The sequence below is a fragment of the Palaemon carinicauda genome, chromosome 40 (genome assembly GCF_036898095.1).
Source record: "Palaemon carinicauda isolate YSFRI2023 chromosome 40, ASM3689809v2, whole genome shotgun sequence".
NCBI lineage: Eukaryota > Metazoa > Arthropoda > Malacostraca > Decapoda > Palaemonidae > Palaemon > Palaemon carinicauda.
The window spans coordinates 43,731,769-43,752,367 of record NC_090764.1 but is presented as its reverse complement, the minus strand read 5'-3'; the positions used below and the strand labels follow the sequence as shown (position 1 = coordinate 43,752,367).

Sequence of the window (20,599 nt, the reverse complement as noted above, 5' to 3'; positions counted from 1 at the left end):
CGAACCTAATCCTTCCCCTGTAGTGGTAGTTCCAGATCCCACTACTGTTACTACTGATGAACCAACTCTATAGGACATGATGGTGGCCATTCAAGCCCTGGGCGTGAGAGTTGAGTCGCTCGCAGCGGACAGAACCAAGTTAATGTCCGATGTTAAAGAATTAAAGAGTGCTAGTGTCAGTGCTAAAAGTGCAGTGAATTTAATTAGTGCAGTGGAGGGTGCGTCTGCTCGGACCTGTTGTTCTCCTAGCCATAGACCTCTTCCAAGCTCCCCAACCCCTGGGAGAAGGAATGTCTATCGGTGAAAGGAAACGAGTGGCGTTAGCGCCTGAGCAGACGTCCCTTTGAGCGTACCTGTTGACACTTCACAGGACGTTCGCCCTCGCCATGGGAAATGTGAGGTGAAAGTGTTTTCATTCCCGTAACCTAATACCCTTTTCTTCTCTTGGAACTTCTGTATTTTTATGGTTGTTTGTGGAGATTGGACGACAGTCTTCTACAATCATTGATTTTAGTCAGGTGGTCAGTTTGTTCCTTGAGAGTGCCCAGAACAAGGTTATTGGAGGAGGTCCTGTCACATAGAGGTATCTACACCGGTTTGACTGTCCCACACGGCTTATGGCCAAGTCCTTTGTTTTCTGGCTTTGCTGACGGGATGCTTTGTCAAGAACACTCAACAGGTATAGGTCACCCTGTCAAGTGGCCTGAAGGCCACTGGAGACTTTGATAGTGGTCACAGACTGCTCCAGCCAACTCGCAGCTTTGCTTGGAAATTTTTTTTAGGAGCTTTTGCCTCAGCTCTCACTGGTCCAAGCTACGCCAAGGGTATGCCGACTTGTACAAATCTTCAACTGTTTGCCCTCCCCATAGGTGGCACTGCTGAAACGGGCTTTCCTCCCTGCATTATGTCTCTCTCGGGATTCTCGGCACCAGTCGAGGAGCCGTTCCTTCATATCGGGGCATGAAGCCGAGAAAGCATCGTTAATCTCCCTCTTCAGGAACCCTCCCAACTCAGCAGTCCACCAACCGGAGCTTCCTGCGGTATACTTACTAGCACAGTAAGCCTCAAAATCCCTCAGGTATTGGGCAAAACTTTGGCCAGTTTCTGGCTGGAAGATCCCAGGCTTGGGGCTCTTCCTGGAATCAAGGGCCTTGAACAGGTCAGACAGCCGGCAGTCTAACTGAAGGGACTGAACATTGTGAATTGAGACACTAACACTGAAACAGGAGCTGGAAGTGTCACCAGAAGTTTCGCTCCCAGAACTTTCACTGGTCGACTCCTGTGACGAAGTCGATATTTCAGGTATGGCTTGTGCTTTGGAATTGCCCCTGTATTGGCAAGGACTGCCCCAGCTGTAGCTGCTGGAACCTTTTCTGGTCTGCAGGACATAGCTTGATCAACCAAGATCTGTTCCCCTAGGCCGCTTGAAGTCTGGTGGATTAAAAGGGTTGGTTGACATAACGGGCGAGGAGTCAAGAGGTCTACTCCAAACAGGAGACTCCTAGAAGCCTGGTATAGGTGGGAGTACCAATGAGAACCCTGGAGGGAGCTGGAAACCTACAATCACTGGCCCCTCTCCAGTAATAGAAATTGTCAGATCGTTGATATTTGGCCAAGCGGGGGACGTAGAAGGAGCTCTGGGGGACACTGTGGTTGTAACCCCAGTGGCAACGTGGTATGTTGGCAACGGCTCAACACTCTGTAGCGCCACCACCTGGAGTGTAAGGGACCTCACCCGAGTCGCAAGATCACTAACAATCGAGATAAGGCCCTCCACATCGCGACTAAGGCTCTTCTTAGCCTTCCGGCCCTAGATCGATGACGATGCCATATCTAAAGGTTAGGTGTATTCTGGGTGTGGGCACCAAAAGTTATTCAGTGGTTTGCGGACTGCGGCCAGACGTAGCACGCAGATTGACACCTATTGTCCGAATGCCGACTACACTCCAATGTTAAGAAAAAAAAAAAAAAAAAACCATACACGGAATACTCAGAGATCTGAGTGAAAGGTAAACAGTTAAGAAGAAATGGGCACTGGGCACCACCCCTTGATTTTATACTGAGCAAAGGGACCCAGCTAAACCCATAGAATTTCCTAAAATTCTAGAGATATACTGTCTCAATTATACTGGTATGCACGGAGTCCTGAATAAAGAGCAGCAGAAATTTTACTAGGCAGGATGTTGCTTTATTTCATGTTAATTGAACATTACGAACATAAGGAGAGGGAATAAATTTGACAGTATGCAATTATAAAGGCTTGAATGTGAAATACCCGTTGGGAGGAAGTGTATTGAAAAAAGATAATTTAAAAAATATATATATTTTGGAAAAGAAAAAAAATAATGATACAATGATGAAAAAATATAGATCTTCAATATTGACCAGCAATAACTAGACTAAGAATGAAAGATTTGGCAAAAAAAAGAAAGCATTTACATATTGGTTGATTGATTGATTTATTAGTTGTTATCTGGCATCCTGATCACGTATTGAACACTTACAGTTATACAAAGCCACCAGGAACAGGTTATTCAGCAAGTCATACATTGAAAAAAGTAAAAAAAAATATACTGTATATGAAATACAAAAGTCCTTCTTCAAATACCATCTTATTGGATTGCAGATGCGAAATCTATACTGTAAGCGCTAACATCACGACAGAGTCTCTTCGGTAAAGGTAGACATAAGAAAACTTCAAGGTAAGGATAACCCAGCAACATAATAGACCATGATCTGCATACACAGACAACCGCTTTGGAAATTTACATCAATTAAAGTGTGCCTCTGGCTGAAAATTGTTTGTCTACCACCATAAGATCCCTTGTTTCGGGGGATGAATATGTGATCCTAATACTGGGACAATTGTGTCACTACCCCTGTATATGAAAAGAGGCAATTACACTATAACGGGGAAAGACTGGTCATGGATAAGTTGCTGGCGGGATTGAGAGGATCTTAGTTTAATCATTGTGGTTGCAACAGTTGCAACTTACTAGTGTGGTCCGAGATCGTGCTGCTATTTCATTTCAAACAAATGTACCACATGATATGTAAATCTGTACATATGGATGCTTTTCCAGCATCTTGAGTGGATATAAATCAAGTTAATTGGGGCATTTTTTTTATGTAGGAATGGGATTTTATAATTAGTGTTTAACATTTCATAACATTGCTTCATGTATTCTTAGAGAACTTGAAATTCCCTCCCAAGAAGTCAAGCAAGCAGATGACTTGGTGTTTAACAGCTTTTGAGAAAAAACCTTGAAAATGAAAAGGGAAGTTATATTATTGACAATTTTTTTGTGGTCAATTGAATTTTTTTATTGCTAACCACCTTTCAATGTGCGCTTGTGTCATCCAAGTGGGTAAGCAAGATTAAGTATTGTTTTATTCACTAGCAAACTTCTTGGGAGAGTTTTTTTTTTCACTTCCCTTTTATTAATAGATGCAAAAATTTAGGTCTAAATAACAAGTACAGTAAAGGAGAGTTTTCCTCATAGGTGGTTACACTAACCATCTTACACTATTAACTATCATTAGTAACAAGGCAATATAAATTCGATATTGGACTGTAGGGCAGTTTTTCAGTTAGTGGTTTATATGGATGAAACAATTTTTTTTGTACTGAAATTCATTAATAGAATTAATTGTTCCGTAACTGAAATACAAACCACGCTATTTAATATGGGTTATTACTTTCGCGTAGCTGAAATGACGAGCCATTAGAATTTTAACATGGGTTTACTACCCCCATTGCTAGTTAGCGGGGGTAGGGAGGGGTAGCTTGCTCCCCCCCCTCACACACCTGTGTGATGAGCTCACTTTACTTTTGGCTCGGGTGGTGAGCAGAGTGTCTGCTTTCACCCTCGCTTTTTGACAGCCATTAATGCTTTTTGTCTTTTTACTTACTTTTTCTTATAATTGTAATATATATATACTGTATAAACATTCTTTATGTTTATGTGTATATTTTTGTGTATAGAAATGTAGCAAGTTTTCTTTTCAGTGTTTGTGCTGTGTGGTAGTGTACGACAACGACACCGGTAGTGCTAGGCCACCACGGTTTCTCGTCATGGGGCGCGTCCTCTCCCTCTTGGTCCTTCGGTCGTTTCCTTCGTCTTTCCGTTAATTCGTCCGCCGTGGGGAATCGTCATCGCTGGACTTTCTTCATTCATCTTTTATCTTCGCTGTTCCTCCTTTCCTACGGGGAACTTGGTTTCTCAGCAAAGGTAATGTGGGAGTTTAGTTTGACTACGTTCTCTCTCTCTACTCGAGGTCGTTCACCTTTTACTACTACTACGTACTATTAAGGAAACTTCTTTCCAGTTGCGGGCTGAGTTGCTTTCCGTTTTATTTGCCTCAATTATTTTTAATGAAATCTAGTTGTATTTTTAACTTTTCAGCTTCTGGGGAACACTTCCCTTCGGGGGTCAGTGGTTCTTACTATTTGTGAACATTCAAAAATCAGTTACATAATTATAATTGTTATAATTCTGTTTTTTGTTAAAGTTCTCCGCCCTCTCCCTTCTCCCGTAAATGTCAGTGGGGGAGGAGGGCGCATACTGTACTTAATTTTTGATTCTTATGTTTTGGTATTCCCTCGGGGTTACTCTTCGGAGTTCCTCCCGTGGGAATTTCTGTTAAATAATTATTTAACTTTATTTTCCCAGTTAACTATGCAGTTTTTCTTCGTTTGACTGAAGCGTGCCAACAAAGCAGAGCTGTCCTGTTTATGCCTGGGGAGTCTGCTGTCGCTGCCGTCTCTCTTGGACATCGTCATGGGCATTATCCCCTCTCTTAGAAGTTCTCCCGTGACAACTGTCTGCTCTTCAGTTCATCTTAGAACAATAAGGAGGTTCGCCTCCAGGGGTAGGTAACTTCCCTTTCGAGGTAGGATCCCTTCCCAGGTGTGAGATCTTCCCCCTGCAGAGGGACAACTTCTCATACGTTAATTTTCCTGGTCCTTTGGCGGTTGCTCTTGGTGCTGCGCTACCGCTCTTGTAACCATGCTCAAGGGGCTGAGCGGTTGCAAGGCCAGTCCATGGAACTTCCTGTGACTATGCTCTTGGGGCTGAGCGGTCTCTTCTGTAGCTATGCTCAAGGGGCTGAGCAGCTGCAGGATCAGTCTAGACCTCTCTCGTTCGCGAGGGAGGCCCCTCATATGGGCTCCTCTTCGGAGGATTGCTCCTTATAGGTTAGCTTGCTGACCCTACGGCCCTTAGGGGCACCATCACCAGTGTCTTCAAGTCTCTTCTACGAAGTGTTCACCTCTCTCGTTTGTGAGAGAGGCCACTCATAGAGACTCCTCTTCGGAGTATTGTTCCTGATTAGACCAGCTTGCGGTTCAGTCACTAACACTTCAGTGTTTAGTGACAGGGAAACTTCGGTTTCTCGTTACGCTGACCCTTCGGGGTCTCGTAACTTTAGTTACGTTGATCCCTTTGGCTCTCGTAACTTTAGTCACTAAGACTTCGGTGTTTAGTGACAAGGAAACTTCGGTTTCCCGTTACGCTGACCCTTTGGGGTCTCGTAACATTAGTTACGCAGAACCCTTGGGCTCTCGTAACTTTAGTCACTCCAACACTTCGGTGTTTAGTGACAGGGAAACTTCGGTTTCTCGTTGCGCTGACCCTTCGGGGTCTCGCAACACAGCTTACGTTAGGCCTTTGGTCTCTCATGCCCTTAGTCACTCTGATCCTTCGGGGTCTCGTTCTCCTAGACCTGCTGACCTGCCGTTTCCGTTCCTGGCTGCTGAGGCGCTGTGGGCGGCCACGCCCCCCGTTATCCAACGAACACCGATCCCTTCGGGGCAAAGGGGGCTTTCTCACATTGTGAGAAAGTCCCTTAAGCGCCAGGTATCCCCTGCGCGCCAACGTTCTCCTGCGCGCAAGCGCTCGCCTGCTGGTCCTGCTGTTCCTGAGACTGCTATCCAGAGACACCCTGTTCCAGGCACTGCTCTCCAACGTTACCTGCGCATTTGCGCACATCGTTGGAGTTCCTGAGATAGCGCACAGGCCCTCACTAGTGGTTCAGCCTGCAGTGTCTCCAAGTTTCTTCTACGAAGGGCACCTCTCCTGTTCGCGGGAGAGGTCTCTCATAGAGACCACTCCTCGGAGTATCAAGCAGTACTAACAGTGTTGATCGTCGGCTCTGGACTCTGAAGCAGACCTGCCTTGGTCCTCTTCAGGGGATGCCCTCCCTTTTTAGGACACATCCCAGTTCCTGATCGCCCTGTCAGCTGATCCTTCAACCTAGCGCACAAGCGCGTGCTCGCTAGCGCCGATGATCTTCTTATGCGCGCAAGCACCGACCATCTTCTTGGCCGACGATTATCTTTTGCGCGCAAGCGCTGACGATCTTCATACGCGCGTAAGCGCTGATGATCGTCCGCGCGCGGGCACTGATGGTTTCCCGTGCGCACTCGCCGACCTTCTAACGCGCGCAAGCGCCGACGATGTTCTTATGGGCGCAAGCGCCGACGATCTTCTTACGCGCGCGAGCGCCGACGATCTTCTTGCGCGCGCAAGCACCGACGATCGTCTTACTCGTGCAAGCGCCAACGATCTCTTCCGCGTGCTTGCGCACGCCAACAAACTCGTACGCGCGGTTGCGCACGCCAACAAACTCGTACGCTCGCTTGCGCACGTCAACAAACTCGTACGCGCGCGCGCTTGTCAACATTCTGGTCCGCACGGGCTCTTCATTCCGATCCTGCTCGTCAATCTGATTCCTGCGCACCTTATGAAGTCTCGCCCGCGCACCCGTGTGCAACGCGAGCGAGCATTTCAACAGCCTCTCGCGCGCGCCCCCGGGTATTTCCCATAGCGCGAGCGCCAGCGCTCTCCCTAGTGCATTCGCCAATACCCTCCCCCGCGCGAGGCTGCCGGACAATGCGCTGTAAGGTCGCCATTGCCACTTTTCTCTCCCCCCCCCAAGCACAGAACAGTGTGCTTGCCGGAGGGAGGAAGGTTCCAGAAAGGTCCAGAGACATGCCGTCCTTATCTTTTTACAGGCGACTTCCCCTCCAGAGGAGTGTCTGACAGCGCAACCGTCGGCCGGAAGCCTGGTTTGGGACTCTAATCAGAGCGGTAGCACAGGCTTTCAAGCTGTTCTCTCTGAATGGAGCCACAAATCCTTGGCTGCAACCACTCCCCCGAAGAGGAAACGAGGAGTTCGGACGAGGTAACTTCTCCGAGGACGTAGCTATCTCCTCGTAAGTCTTCGAGGCAGGTACTCTCCCCCCTCAGACTTTTCTCCTTCACCTTTGGACGAAGTTTTCCCGCCCTCAGGAGAGTCACGGGAGGTGAGACGTTCCCCAATCACACCATTGAGGGAAACCCCACCTCGCGCGATAAGTTTTCTCGAATAAAGGTAGAGAAGAGCCTGCCTCCGTTATTGTTGGAGTCCTGCATCCCTCCCGGGAGGGAGTCGAGGACTCCAAAGAAATACCGGGAGTCCTCTAGCACCAAATCTTCAGGCTGACATTCTTCGTTATGGGAACGAACCTGTTTGAGCCTAAGGACGTGAAGCAGGCGGCTGAGAGGTGTAGGAAGTCACCGAGACTCCCTCCTATATAGAGCTTTGACATTCAAGCCCTAGAAACCAGCACCTCAGCAGCCACGTCCTACCAAAGCAATGGCAGCTAAGACAGTGGGATCTAAGCCCTTTCCGGTCAAGGACAAAAAAGGCAAAAAGTTCCCCAGGGGAGGGAAGAATCCTAGAAGGGGCAACCGAGGCCGCAAACTCTAGGATTGGCAGTTCCCCTGCATGTCCGCCAGTGGCGGGATACCTACAAGGTTGCGCAGACAGGTTGCAGCAACTCAGGGCCGTTTCCTGGACGATTTCCGTAAGCAGTCAGGGATATCGCGTCCTGTTCACAACATCTCTACCTCCCCTGAGGACGAATCCGGTGTCATTTAGCACCCTTGCCATGGGATCAGCAAGGGGGCTAACTCTGTGGGCAGAGGTCCAGATTAAAGAATACTTCGGTCAGCATGGAGACCGCAGACACAGTCAGTCTGGCAGTAAATCGCAAGACTTCTTGTGTTTACTGGACCTGAAGGCCGTGTACTTCCAGATCCCAGTCCATCCGTCTTCAAGGAAGTACTTAGGATTCAGCATAGACAACAAGGAGTACCAGTTCAAGGTGCCGTGTTTCGGTCTCTCCACAGCACCAAAGGGTTTCACCGGACTGTTCACCCTAATTTCATCATGGGCACTCAGGATCGGCTTCCGTCTCCTCCGTTATCTGGATGACTGCCTGATCCTAGCAGACGCTGAGTCATTCCCTCTTTGACACCGAGACAAACTTCTACGACTTTGCCTGGATCTAAGGATCATGGTAAGTCTCGAGAGGTCCGCTCTGCTGCCCAATCAATGACTGGTTCACCTAGTCATGATTATAGACACCAATCTCCATAAAGCCTTTCCATCAGACGACAGGATAGCAAGGCTGAGAAGAGTCGCAAGCCCTTTCCTCAGACAAGAAGAGCTTCCAACCCAATCGTGGTTACGTCTCCTCGGTCACCTTTCACCCTTGGCTCGTCTAGCCCTCAACGGTCGCCTCAGGATGAGGTCTCTCCAGGGGCGACTCAGGTCCGAGTGGAATCAAGGCTGCGATTCCCTGGACATCATGATCCCTATGGATCCTTCGGAACGGATGAACCCCCAGTGGTGGGTGACAGGCGAGAACCTTCGGAAAAGAATGGATCTTCTCGTTCCTTCCCCCAGTATGGAGGCTGTTTTCGGACACCTCAAAAGAAAGGGGGGGGGGACCACGTTCTGTACCACATGGCCTCTGGCCTGTGGTCAGAATCAGAAAAGTGCCTCCATATAAATCTGCTAGAGATGAAGGTCGTTCTTCATGGCCCTTCAACAGTGCCAACAAAGACCTAGCGGATCACTCTGTGGTGTGATGAGCGACAACACCACAGTAGTGGCTTACATCAACAAGCAAGGAGGTACCTTTTCAAAGCAGCTATCCCATCTCTCAGTAGAGATACTGAGATAGACCGAAGTCCACTCGATGCCTCTATCGGCTCGCTTCATTCCAGACAAAGGGAATGTGCTCGCCGACAGTCAGAGCAGAGCATCTCAGATAATGAGTACCGAGTGGTCCTTGGATCATCCAGTGGCCAACAAAGTCTTGACTTTGTGGGGTTACCCGACCGTGGATCGGTTCGCTACACCGCTGAACTTCAAGCTCCCGCTGTATTGCCCCCAGTCCCAGATCCCAAAGCACTCTGGCAAGATGCCTTCCAACAACGGTGGGACAGCACCGACGTGTGCGCTTTTCCCCCGTTCTGTCTGATGAGGAGCGTGCTCAACAAGACCAGAATATCGGTCAATCGCTCGATGACCCTTCATAGCTACGCTATGGCATCACGCGGAATGGTTTCCGGACCTTCCGCAACTCCTAACAGAACTTCCAGGAGAACTCCCTCAGCGACACAAGCTACTCAAGCAACCACATGCCAACATCTTTCACAAAGCCGTAGCTTCGCTTCGACTTCACGCCTGGAGACTATCCAGCATCTCCTCACTAAGAGAGGATTGTCGCATCAAGTTGCGAACGGGATGTCTGGACACCTGCGCAGGTCATCTGCAGGGGCCTACCAGGCAAAGTGGCGAGTTTTCTGTGGTTGGAATCGTGGAGGGGTATCTCTCCACTCGATACCACTATTCCAGCAAGAGCAGAGTTCTTCGTTTATTTGCGGGAAGAATGCGCCTTTCAGTCTCGGCAATGAAAGGCTATCGCTCAGCCTTAAGTCTAGCCTTCAGGCCCAAAAGAGCGGACTTTTCTTCCTCGCTGGTACTTTCCCTCCTCATACGAAGATACGATCTTACCTGCCCTCAGTCGGAAGTGAGACCTCCTCCAGGGAACATGGTTCGAATTCTCAGGCCTCTTAGGGGGCCTCCCCACGATCCATTTCGCCAGGCTTCAAATCGCCACCTAACTTGGAAGGTGGTGTTCCTACTAGCTTTGGCCTCGGCCAAGCGAGTCAGTGAACTTCATGGTCTCTCATATGACATCGCCCATGCAAGGGGATGAGGGGAGGTAACGTTCAGATTCGTCTCTTGAGTTTGTGGCTAAGACACAGAATCCGGGAGTGCTGGATCCTCGATTCGACTCTTTCTGGATTTCGAGTCTTTGTTCTGTGACAGATGACCCAGACCATCTCCTACTGTGTCCAGTAAGGAGTCTGAGGTTATATCTCAAAGAATGGCTGCATTCGTTCCCAAGTGCAAGCTTTGTTTGTGAGCACTGGGAGAACAAAGAGGAGGGTTACCAAGAATACCATCTCGGCATGGATTCGTAGGGTGATCCATCTGTCCCTGAATCCTGACCCTCCTCCGTCATGTCGCCTTAGAGCGCATGATGTCAGGGTTGTAGCTACGTCCCTGACCTTCAAGAAGAACTTCTCAGTGACGCAGGTTCCACAAGCAGAGGTGTGGAAGCGTCAGACGACCTTCTCAGCCCACTACCTGGAAGACGTGACACACAGGAGGCTCGATACGTTCTCTATCGGCCCTGTGTTGGCTGCACAACAGCTGGTCTAACCTCAGGCTCCTTAATGGACAGGTAGCAGAGGGTTGAGGGCATTGATACCCAGTCTTAGTCTGCATGAATGAAAAGATTTGTCTGGTCCTTATTCTTTTCTTCATCCTCTCCTTCCTTGGAGAAAGCAGCATCCTGGGTTCTCTGCATAACTAACCTCAAACCACTGCAGGTAAACCATGCTTCCTTGTGTTCCTAGTATTAAGTTAATACTGTCACGTCCCCATACCCTGACGAGGTGGTATTGGGTAAGTCCTAGCCTAAAGTTTTCCATCTAAAGAGCTTCAGGTCAACTTCCTAGGACGAGTTACACATAATCCTTCACACACAGCTTATGTAGGCCGTAACCCTTGCGTAGCAAGGTGCGAGCGAAGTGCAGGGACTCTTTATTGTTGAATACTGACACTCAGATAATGAGTCCCCGGGCAAAGCCAAAATGGCTGGGACTTTTCCACCCTTCCTAAGGGTTGAGTCACCCATATTAAATAGCGTGGTTTGTATTTCAGTTACGGAACATATGACAAATTCGTAGATAATTTGTATTTTTCCTAACTATACAAACCTTAGCTATTTAATCAAACTTGCCCACCAGCCCTGTCCCCCTTGAAGTCCTACCTCTAAGCAAAGTGAGCTCATCACACAAGTGTGTGAGGGGGGGAGGGGGGTTAGCAAGCTACCCCTCCCTACCCCCCCGCTAACTAGCGATGGGGTTAGTAAACCCTCGTTAAAATTCTAATGGCTCGTCATTTCAGCTACGCGAAAGTAATAACCCATATTAAATAGCTAAGGTTTGTATAGTTAGGAAAAATACAAATTATATCCGAATTTGTCATGTTTGAACTAAATGCTATTTTTATCCCAATCAGGCTACTGGAAATCGTGTAAGCCGTGAAAGTGTGTTATGTGGCTCTCAGAATATAGTTTTAAGTGGAAAAGTTATAGTATCGAGTGGTGTTATTATCAGAGGAGATCTTGCAAATGTCAGAGTTGGTCGTCACTGCGTCATCTCGTCAAAGGCTGTTATAAGACCTCCATTCAAGAAATTCAGTAAAGGGTAAGAATATTACAAAATTGCCCATGTAAGTACACTATAACGTTGAGTATTTTGCTTGGCTCCGGGTATTTATGATTAATTTCTTAAGCAAATGTTTTAGACTTTCATTTAATGCATGTTACTGTAATCACTGTTTGTTCCGGCACTGAAATATATACAAACAGTTTTACTCTTTACAGTAGAGATATATTTCGGCGATAGCTGCACGTGGCGAGGTGTAACTACCCACCGTTAGTTAGCTGAGAGGGAGGGCGGTATCTGCCACCCTGCTCACACCTGCACTATTAACGGAACGTCACCTTTTTTTTTTGGCTTGGTAGAGAACAGACGGTCTGTCGTTCTTGCCCGCAAAACCCTTACTCAATATTATGAATAAAGCAACTGGTCTAAAAATTTTAAAACTTTCCCTCCTCCTTTTTCAGTGTGTGTGCCCGTGGGGATTGATCTTGCAGGTTTGTCCTGGCATCAAAGGGCGCTATTGCGGCACCTCCATGTCAGGGAGACTAATCATTAAGGCCTTTGTCCTGCGTGCAGTGGTCACTCCTGTGTGCAGACTTATCCTGTGATGAGTGTAGAGAGTGGTCGCCCTCCCAGTGGCAGCGGTAGGTGAGGCAATGAAGAAGGTAAAGAGGGACTCTTCCCCTTCTAGTTCATCCTTGAAGGTGAAGAAACCTCTCCGTTTGACTCAGTTGGCTCATGCCCTCCACACTGACTCTGCTCGATCGGTCTCCCCTGGTTAGCAATCGAGTATGAGTGGCACCCCTTTAACCCCCGGACAACCTTGCAGTCCTGAAGTCTCCGTTACTTCCTCTAGAGAAGCAGTGCTCATTATGGTCGTTGGATGGTCTCTCTCCGCTTGGAGATGATAGGTTCCCCATGTAAGGAACAGCTGCTTGAGGTTCTTTGGTTAGGGACAAAGCGGGAGCGCATAGCTGCCTCTCAGGGTTGATCTTGATCCTTCCCCTCGAGACCCTGTAGATCTTGTACCGAAAGAGTCTCGTGTGTGTCTGACCATTCCAACCTCGGCGTCTTCTCGTTCTTCCTACATTCAATCTGCTTTGGTGGACAAACGTAACCAGATTATTATTATTTTTATTATTATTATTATTATTTTTATTATTATTATTATTATTATTATTATTATAATTATTATTATTATTTACAACCCCAGTTGGAAAAGCAAGATGCTCTACGCCCAGGGGCTCCAACAGGGAAAATATCCCAGTGAGAAAAGGAAACAAGGAAAAATTAGATATTTTAAGAACAGTAACAACATTAAAATAAATATCTCCTATATAAACTATAAAACCTTAACAAAATAGGAAGAGAGACAAGATAGAGCAGTGTGCCTGAGTGCACCCTCAAGCAAGAGAAGTCCTACCCAAGACTGTGGAATACCATGCTACAGAGGCTATGGCATTACCCAATAATAGAGAACAATGGTTTGATTTTGGAGTGTTCCTCTCCTAGAAGAGCTGCTTACCATAGCTAAAGAGTCTTTTTCAATATTTAACTTAGCCGGTGATTATAATAGTTGCAACTCTGTTGCTCGACAGAAAAACTCTACGGAAAAATTCGCCAGCGATCGCTACACAGGTAGGGGGTGTACTCAACAGCGCCATCTGTCGTTCAGATACCCAGTACTCACTGTAAACAAAGAACTCAATTTTCTCTGTCGGGCTACCGGCAAGACCTACTAATTCGCTGTTGCTAACTGGATTTGTTTTCACAACTATTTGGTGAAGTACACTATTCTAGTTTTGAGCTTTCGCTATGCAGGTGTTTTATCTTCATCTTAAAACTTGAACTCGTTTTGGATAGATTTAATTATGGTGACAAAGAGAGTATGGACTTTCTTTCACTTTTAAATGGCCGACCCTTCCCTTAGACGGAAGTGTGTTTAGGCTTTTAGTAATTATCTTATCACGTTATAGATTTTCCTCTATATATTTTATATCTTTCCGCCTTTATTAGGCCTCTTCGATTAACTTTCCATTTTTTATAAACATATAAAAATAAATTTTAATGCTTTGTTTATATAGACCTTTCCTGAGAGTAGGCGGTCCTAACTTGGAAACCGAAGTTAATCAACGTTGAGCCCTTTATATCGTCTTTAGCTTTTAAAGAGCTAAGGATTTAAAACTTTTTAAATGTAATATTTTATGAAAGAATTTCTTTGATAGTCTTCGTACTGTTTTCAAAGATGAACTAACGTTTAGTTTTTTATGCTACGCAGTTGTTGACGTTCAGGACGTTCAACATGCGCTCTATCGTTACGATAGAGAGAGAGTGTATCACGGTTTCACTTTGCAGTAAGAGTAAATCGATTCTGACGTTTTGTTCATTCTTTCTTAGCTTAAATGTTTTAAATTCTAATTTAAAGGAACTTTTTATTTGAAAAACCTTTCAGTTTTTTCCTTTAGTCAAATAACATGTTTTTTTTTGACGATATATAATTGGGCTCTTCTCTTAGGTGCGAAATCAAGAGAGAAAGAGAGAGAGAGATAGAGACGGAGGGAGAGAGAGGAGAGAAAACGTTCCGTTCAAGCGGGTAACGTTGTTCTCGTGTTACTCATGTCCCTAGTCGCTGTACGGGGAGGAAGGATAAAACGTTTTTAGGTTTTTATTCTCGTCCCCAGGCTATGTGCGGTGAGAGATTGAAAACGTAGTTATATGAACTAGTGTTTAGTCTCTTTCCCAGCCACTGATTTTTCTTTTTATCTTAAATATGTTTTCTGTTTTTTGCTGGTATTATGAGCTTGCATTATACGACTAATTTCGCAATTACTACCTTTTAATGAAGGGTAGAATTGCGTGTTTCAGGTAGAAATAAGTGCAAAACAGAAAATCGAAGTAATAAAGTGATATGCGCAAAGTGTTACAGTGTTGCGTCCGAGGCGCAAAGTGTTACAGTGTTGCGTCCGAGGGTTCGTCTGTTCGTGCCTGTCGTTCACCTAGTCCGGGACCTCTTACAAGCTCCCAAGCCCAGGGGTGAAGTAATGTCAAACGACTTATGGGTTCGAGAGGCCTTGACCAACGAACAGACGTTTTCCCTCTATGGTATCGGGTGTATCTTACCAAGATCTCCCCTACCATAAGATGAGAGAGACGTTGTTTCTCCTCGCCATCCGTAGGCTTTTCGCATAAGAAACCTGTCACAAGGTTTCGAAGCCCTTAAGCGAAAGTCAGTCCTTTCAGGACAGGTCCAGCGTCCTGGTTACAGCCATTAGGACAGCTCTGACCCTATGCAGTCATCGGATAACTGCTCGCCGCCTAACAAAAGCGTAACACAGACTCCGAGAGTCTTTTTTTGTAGGAAAAGTGTTGCGGTCACAGACGTTACCCTCGTCTATTACCACAGCCATTTCCGTTGATCCTTAAGGGGTTGTATGGCAAAACATGCAGTATATGCTTGCCTCCCTTATGGAAGACTATTCTGCCGATTAGTCCGTTGAGTCTAGCCGTTTATCTCATTGATATCCTGGCTTTCAGCCAACCTAATGTTCCTTTGTGCTTACTGTTGACGTTGGCGTAGCTAAGTCACGTCAGTCAGGTTGTTTAGAACCACACTCGATGCGGTCTTGTGTGGTTTTTCAGCCGCATTTGGACGTTAGGCCACTGGCTGATGCTCCTGTTGACGTTCAAGACGTTCACTAACAATCGGAGTTGACTTGTTTTGACGCTGTGCGTCAACCTCCGCATTCTAGAGTTGTTTTGACTGCTCAGTCTAGGCAGTCAAAGCAGTCTCGAGTGGACGCTGTGCGTCCTCACGCACCTGTTGTGGTTGACAGTTCAGTTGTTGACAGTTCACAGACTGTCAAGCAGTTACATGACGTTGCGTTCTGGTCCGCTACTAATGCACCAGTGAGAGACTCAGCTTTTATCGGACAAGGTTCCTGTAGATGAGGAAGTTGCTGTTCTCCCTCCTACTGATATTCCCTTGAGGACTCTGTCAGATGGAGAGGAGCCTAAAGCTGCTTAGCCTCCTATGGACTTTAATTAAATCATGATGATTTTTTTTAAGGATCTTCGTCCGGATCTTTTTGTAACTGCTGCTCCTCGTTCGCCTAAACGTCAGAGCTTACACTAGGCCTAGCTACTTCGAAGCCGTTGTTTTTAAGCTAGTGGTCTCTCGCTCTCCTAGAGAGCGTTACGTTGGCTAGGCGACTGGTTTTTCACCAGGAGGAGTTTGGGGGATACAGCCTTTGCTTTCCCTTCTTTTAAACTGGTTTATAGAGCGAGAGTCTGATATGACACGAGAGAAGTTCTCGGCTTGGGAGTTCATGCCTCTGCCCAGATAGACTTCTCAATTCTGGTAGACTCTCCCTGGCGCCTAGCCAGGAGACGCTCCAAGTTTTTTACAGGTCAACTTCACAGCTGTTGTCGAGCCTTTGAAGTTTTGCTGTACTATTATGTCACGCATAACAAGGCTTTCAGGGATGGTAAACGGTTCCGCCTCAGTCGCTAACCCCGTCTGTTGCCACACCTGCTCCCGTAGACCCTAAATGGGCTTTGCTGCAAGACATGCAGTCCAAGCTTGCGTCCTTGATAGAGGACTTAAATGCGGAGAAGAACCTTCTGGCCAACAACCTTCCAACCGGTCGGTTGTGCGCCCTGTTGACGCTGAGGTAACCTACTCGCGTCTGCCAGTTGAGGTGGTTCCTCCATCGATGCGACCCAGTGTGGGTTGCCAGCCGCACGTTGACGTTAAGCGACGCTCGGAGGTGGTTGTTGACGTTCAGGACGTTCAACAACCAGCAGAGGTGACTTGTTTTGACGCAGTGCGTCAACCTCAGCAACCCGGTAGGGTGTTGACTGCACAACCCAGACGGTCTAGACAGTCTCGGGTTGACGCTGTGCTTCCTCGCGCACCCATGGTTGTTGACAGTTCACAGACTGTGCAGCAGTTCCATGATATTGCGTCCGGCTCCGTCACGCATCCACCAGTGCGACCGGATTCAGCGAGCCAGACGTTGCCCACTCCGTTGCCGTTTCCTCATCAGTTTCGGATGAGGAACCCTCTGATGAGGACGTTGCTGAACAACAAGACGATCAGCCCCCAGCCCTGCTATCCATCCAGAAGATGCTGAAGAAGGAACGCTGCTCAGTCAGGCTGTGGATGAGTCTGGTAGGGACGCTGTCATCCGTGGATCAATTTGTGTCACTAGGAAGACTACACCTCCGTCCTCTTCAATACCATCTAGCTTTTCACTGGAAAAGGGACAAGACGCTAGAAGCGGTCTCGATCCCGGTTTCCGAAAAGATAAAGTCTTGTCTGACTTGGTGAAAGGACAATATCAACCTAAGAGAGGGTCTTCCCCTGGCTGTTCAGACTCCCAACCACGTTCTCTTCTCGGACGCATCGGACGTAGGCTGGGGTGCGACATTAGACGGTCGGGAATGCTCGGGAATATGAAACTCGAGTCAAAGGACAATGCATTTCAACTGCAAGGAGCTACTGGCAGTACGTCTGGCCTGGAAAAGCTTCAGGTCTCTCCTTCAAGGCAAAGTGGTGGAGGTGAACTCGGACAACACCACGGCTTTGGCGTACATCTCCAAGCAAGGAGGGACCTACTCTCTGACGTTGCACGAGATCGCAAGGGACCTCCTCACCTGGTCAAAAGGTCTAAACATAGCACTAGTAACGAGGTTCATCCAAGGCAACTTGAATGTCATGGCAGATTGTCTCAGTCGGAAGGGACAAATAATTCCAACAGAATGGACCCTCCACAAGGATGTATTCAAGAGACTTTGGGCCACCTGGGGCCAGCCAACCATAGATCTCTTCGCAACCTCGATGACCAAGAGGCTCCCAATATTTTGCTCACCAATCCCAGACCCAGCAGCAGTTCATATAGATGCCTTTCTCCTAGATTGGTCACATCTAGATCTATATGCATTCCCTCCGTTCAAGATTGTCAACAAGGTACTGCAGAAGTTCGCCTCTCACGAAGGGACAAGGTTGACGCTAGTTGCTCCCCTCTGGCCCGCGAGAGAATGGTTCACCGAGGTACTTCGATGGCTAGTAGAGTTCCCAGAACACTTCCCCTAAGGGTGGACCTTCTACGTCAGCCACACGTAAAGAAGGTACACCAAGGCCTCCACGCTCTTCGTCTGACTGCCTTCAGACTATCGAAAGACTCTCGAGAGCTAGAGGCTTTTCGAAGGAGGCAGCCAGAGCGATTGCTAGAGCAAGGAGAACATCCACCCTTAGAATCTACCAATCGAAGTGGGAAATCTTCCGAAACTGGTGCAAGTCAGTATCCGTATCCTCGACCAGTACCTCTGTAACTCAAATAGCTGACTTCCTCTTATATCTGAGGAAAGAACGATCTCTTTCAGCTCCCACTATCAAGGGTTACAGAAGCATGTTGGCATCAGTCTTCCGTCACAGAGGCTTAGATCTTTCCAACAATAAAGATCTACAGGACCTCCTTAAGTCTTTTGAGACCACGAAGGAGCGTCGTTTGGTTACACCTGGTTGGAATTTAGACGTGGTACTAAGATTCCTTATGTCAGACTGGTTCGAGCCGCTACAATCAGCCTCCCTGAAAGATCTCACCTTAAGGACTCTTTTCCTGGTATGCTTAGCCACAGCTAAAAGAGTCAGTGAGATTCATGCCTTCAGCAAGAACATCGGATTTTCATCTGAAACGGCTACATGTTCTCTACAACTTGGTTTTCTAGCCAAAAACGAGCTGCCTTCTCGACCTTGGCCAAAATCGTTCGATATTCCAAGCTTATCGTATGGTTGGAAATGAACTAGAAAGAGTCTTATGCCCTGTAAGAGCTCTTAAGTTCTATTTAAAACGAACTAAACCTTTACGAGGCCCGTCTGAAGCTTTATGGTGTTCAGTTAAGAAACCATCTTTGCCTATGTCAAAGAATGCTTTATCCTATTTTATCAGACTGTTAATACGAGAAGCTCATTCCCATCTGAATGAGGAAGACCAAGCTTTGCTGAAGGTAAGGACACACGAAGTTAGAGCTGTCGCAACTTCCGTGGCCTTTAAACAAAATAGATCTCTGCGAAGTATAATCGACGCAACCTATTGGAAAAGCAAGTCAGTGTTCGCGTCTTTTTATCTTAAGGATGTCCAGTCTCTTTACGAGAACTGCTACACTCTGGGACCATTCGTAGCAGCGAGTGCAGTAGTGGGTGAGGGCTCAACCACTACAATTCCCTAATTCCATAACCTTTTTAATCTTTCTCTTGAAATGTTTTTATTGTTGTTTTTGGGTTGTCCGGAAGGCTAAGAAGCCTTTCGCATCCTAGTTGATTTGGCGGGTGGTCAAAGTCATTTCTTGAGAAGCGCCTAGATTCGAGGTTTTGATGAGGTCCTGTTGTATGGGTTGCAACCCTTGATACTTCAGCTCCTAGGGGTCGCTCAGCATCCTAAGAGGATCGCGAGGCTCCGTAAGGAAGACGTACTTAAAAAGGCATAGTAATTGTTCAAGTCGACTTCCTTACCAGGTACCTATTTATTTTGTTTAGTTATTTTGATAACTTCTAAAATGAAATAAAAATTCTTAGCTCATATGATGTAAACATATTTTGCTGGTCTCTACCCACCCCCCTGGGTGTGAATCAGCTATTATAATCACCGGCTACGTTAAATATTGAAAAATGTTATTTTAATAATAAAATAAATTTTTGAATATACTTACCCGGTGATTATAAATTAAAGGACCCTCCCTTCCTCCCCAATAGAGACACAGTGGACCGAGGAGAAAATTGAGTTCTTTGTTTACAATGAGTACTGGGTATCTGAACGACAGATGGCGCTGTTGAGTACACCCCCTACCTGTGTAGCGATCGCTGGCGAATTTTTCCGTAGAGTTTTTCTGTCGAGCAACAGAGTTGCAGCTATTATAATCACCGGGTAAGTATATTCAAAAATTTATTTTATTATCAAAATAACATTTTTCACCCCAACCAAGAGGAAAGTGACCACTGAACAATTACAGTGCAGTAACCCCTTAGGAGAAGAAGAATTGTTTGGTGTTGTCACGTGTATGTGGACAGAGGAGAATATGTAAAGAATAGGCCAGACTATTCGGTGTGTGTGTGTGTAAGCAAAGGGAAAATGAACCTTAACCAGAAAGAAGGATCCAATGTTTTACTGTCTGGCCAGTCAAAGGACCCCATAACTCTAGCGGTAGTATCTCGGCTATGTTCCACTGGCAGTGCACGATGCCTAACTTCTGTCTGTGCTTGCCCAACGCACCGAAGGGGAGCAGAATGCACTGCCCGAAAGTCCGCCTCCGTGTGTTGGGCAACCCCTCCATCCGCAGGAGGGCCACCCTTCGCCAGCTGCAGGAGGGGCTCCCTTTTACAGCGCCAGGTGTCGGACGACCTTCCCGTTTGCAGGAAAGACACCCTTTACCTGAGTGGTCAATCCCCCGGGGTTACCACAAGCGGGTATTAGATTCATCTATGCTTAACACTAGCTCTTCGTAGAGTAGCTTTTCGTAGCTAGATGACGATGGGGTTAGGCAGCTGCCTAATGCTCCTGCCCCTTGCTGTCCTGTCCATAGGACACAGCAAAGTGCTCGTTGCTCTGCATGGCCAAGTTTTTCAAAATTTGTGCCTAAGGTTTCGAGTTTTTATGAAGGAGAACCTTCTGCTCTGCCTGTGTGTCAGCGCACAGCAGTAGCTGAGCCCTCCTCTTCCTTCAGGGAAAGGAAGATTGCTCGCCTATGTCCTTTGTAGGAAAGGACAAGCAAGAATGTCATTCTCCAAAGTGTGGTAGTTCAGAGAGATGTTGATCCTAGTCTTGCGGACAAGTCTTGTGCAGTGTTGCATACCCAACCACCTAAAGAGGTTGGGTGGGTGAGTACCTCTGCCTGACCGGGATCTACGCTCTCTCTCAATTTCACGTCTTGCTCACTGCAAAATACCGTAACAAGTTTGCCATTCCATACTCACCAGCGCAACAAATTATGACTTCATGTGCACCTCAGGTAAACGTTACCTGGGTAGC

General features: G+C 47.0%; 1 protein-coding gene across 2 annotated transcripts in view; it reads left to right on the top strand.

The window, feature by feature from the left end:
* Positions 1–20,599, top strand: part of DCTN5-p25 (Dynactin 5, p25 subunit) — a 111,795-nt gene that overhangs the window by 65,324 nt on the left and 25,872 nt on the right. Inside the window, exon 2 of one of the 2 annotated variants that reach the window (XM_068363656.1) lies at positions 11,428–11,615. The exons of the other annotated variant lie outside the window; for it this stretch is intronic. Within the exon in view, the coding sequence (XP_068219757.1) occupies positions 11,428–11,615 (188 nt within the window). The remainder of the gene's footprint in view (positions 1–11,427; positions 11,616–20,599) is intronic. 2 annotated transcript variants of the gene reach the window in all.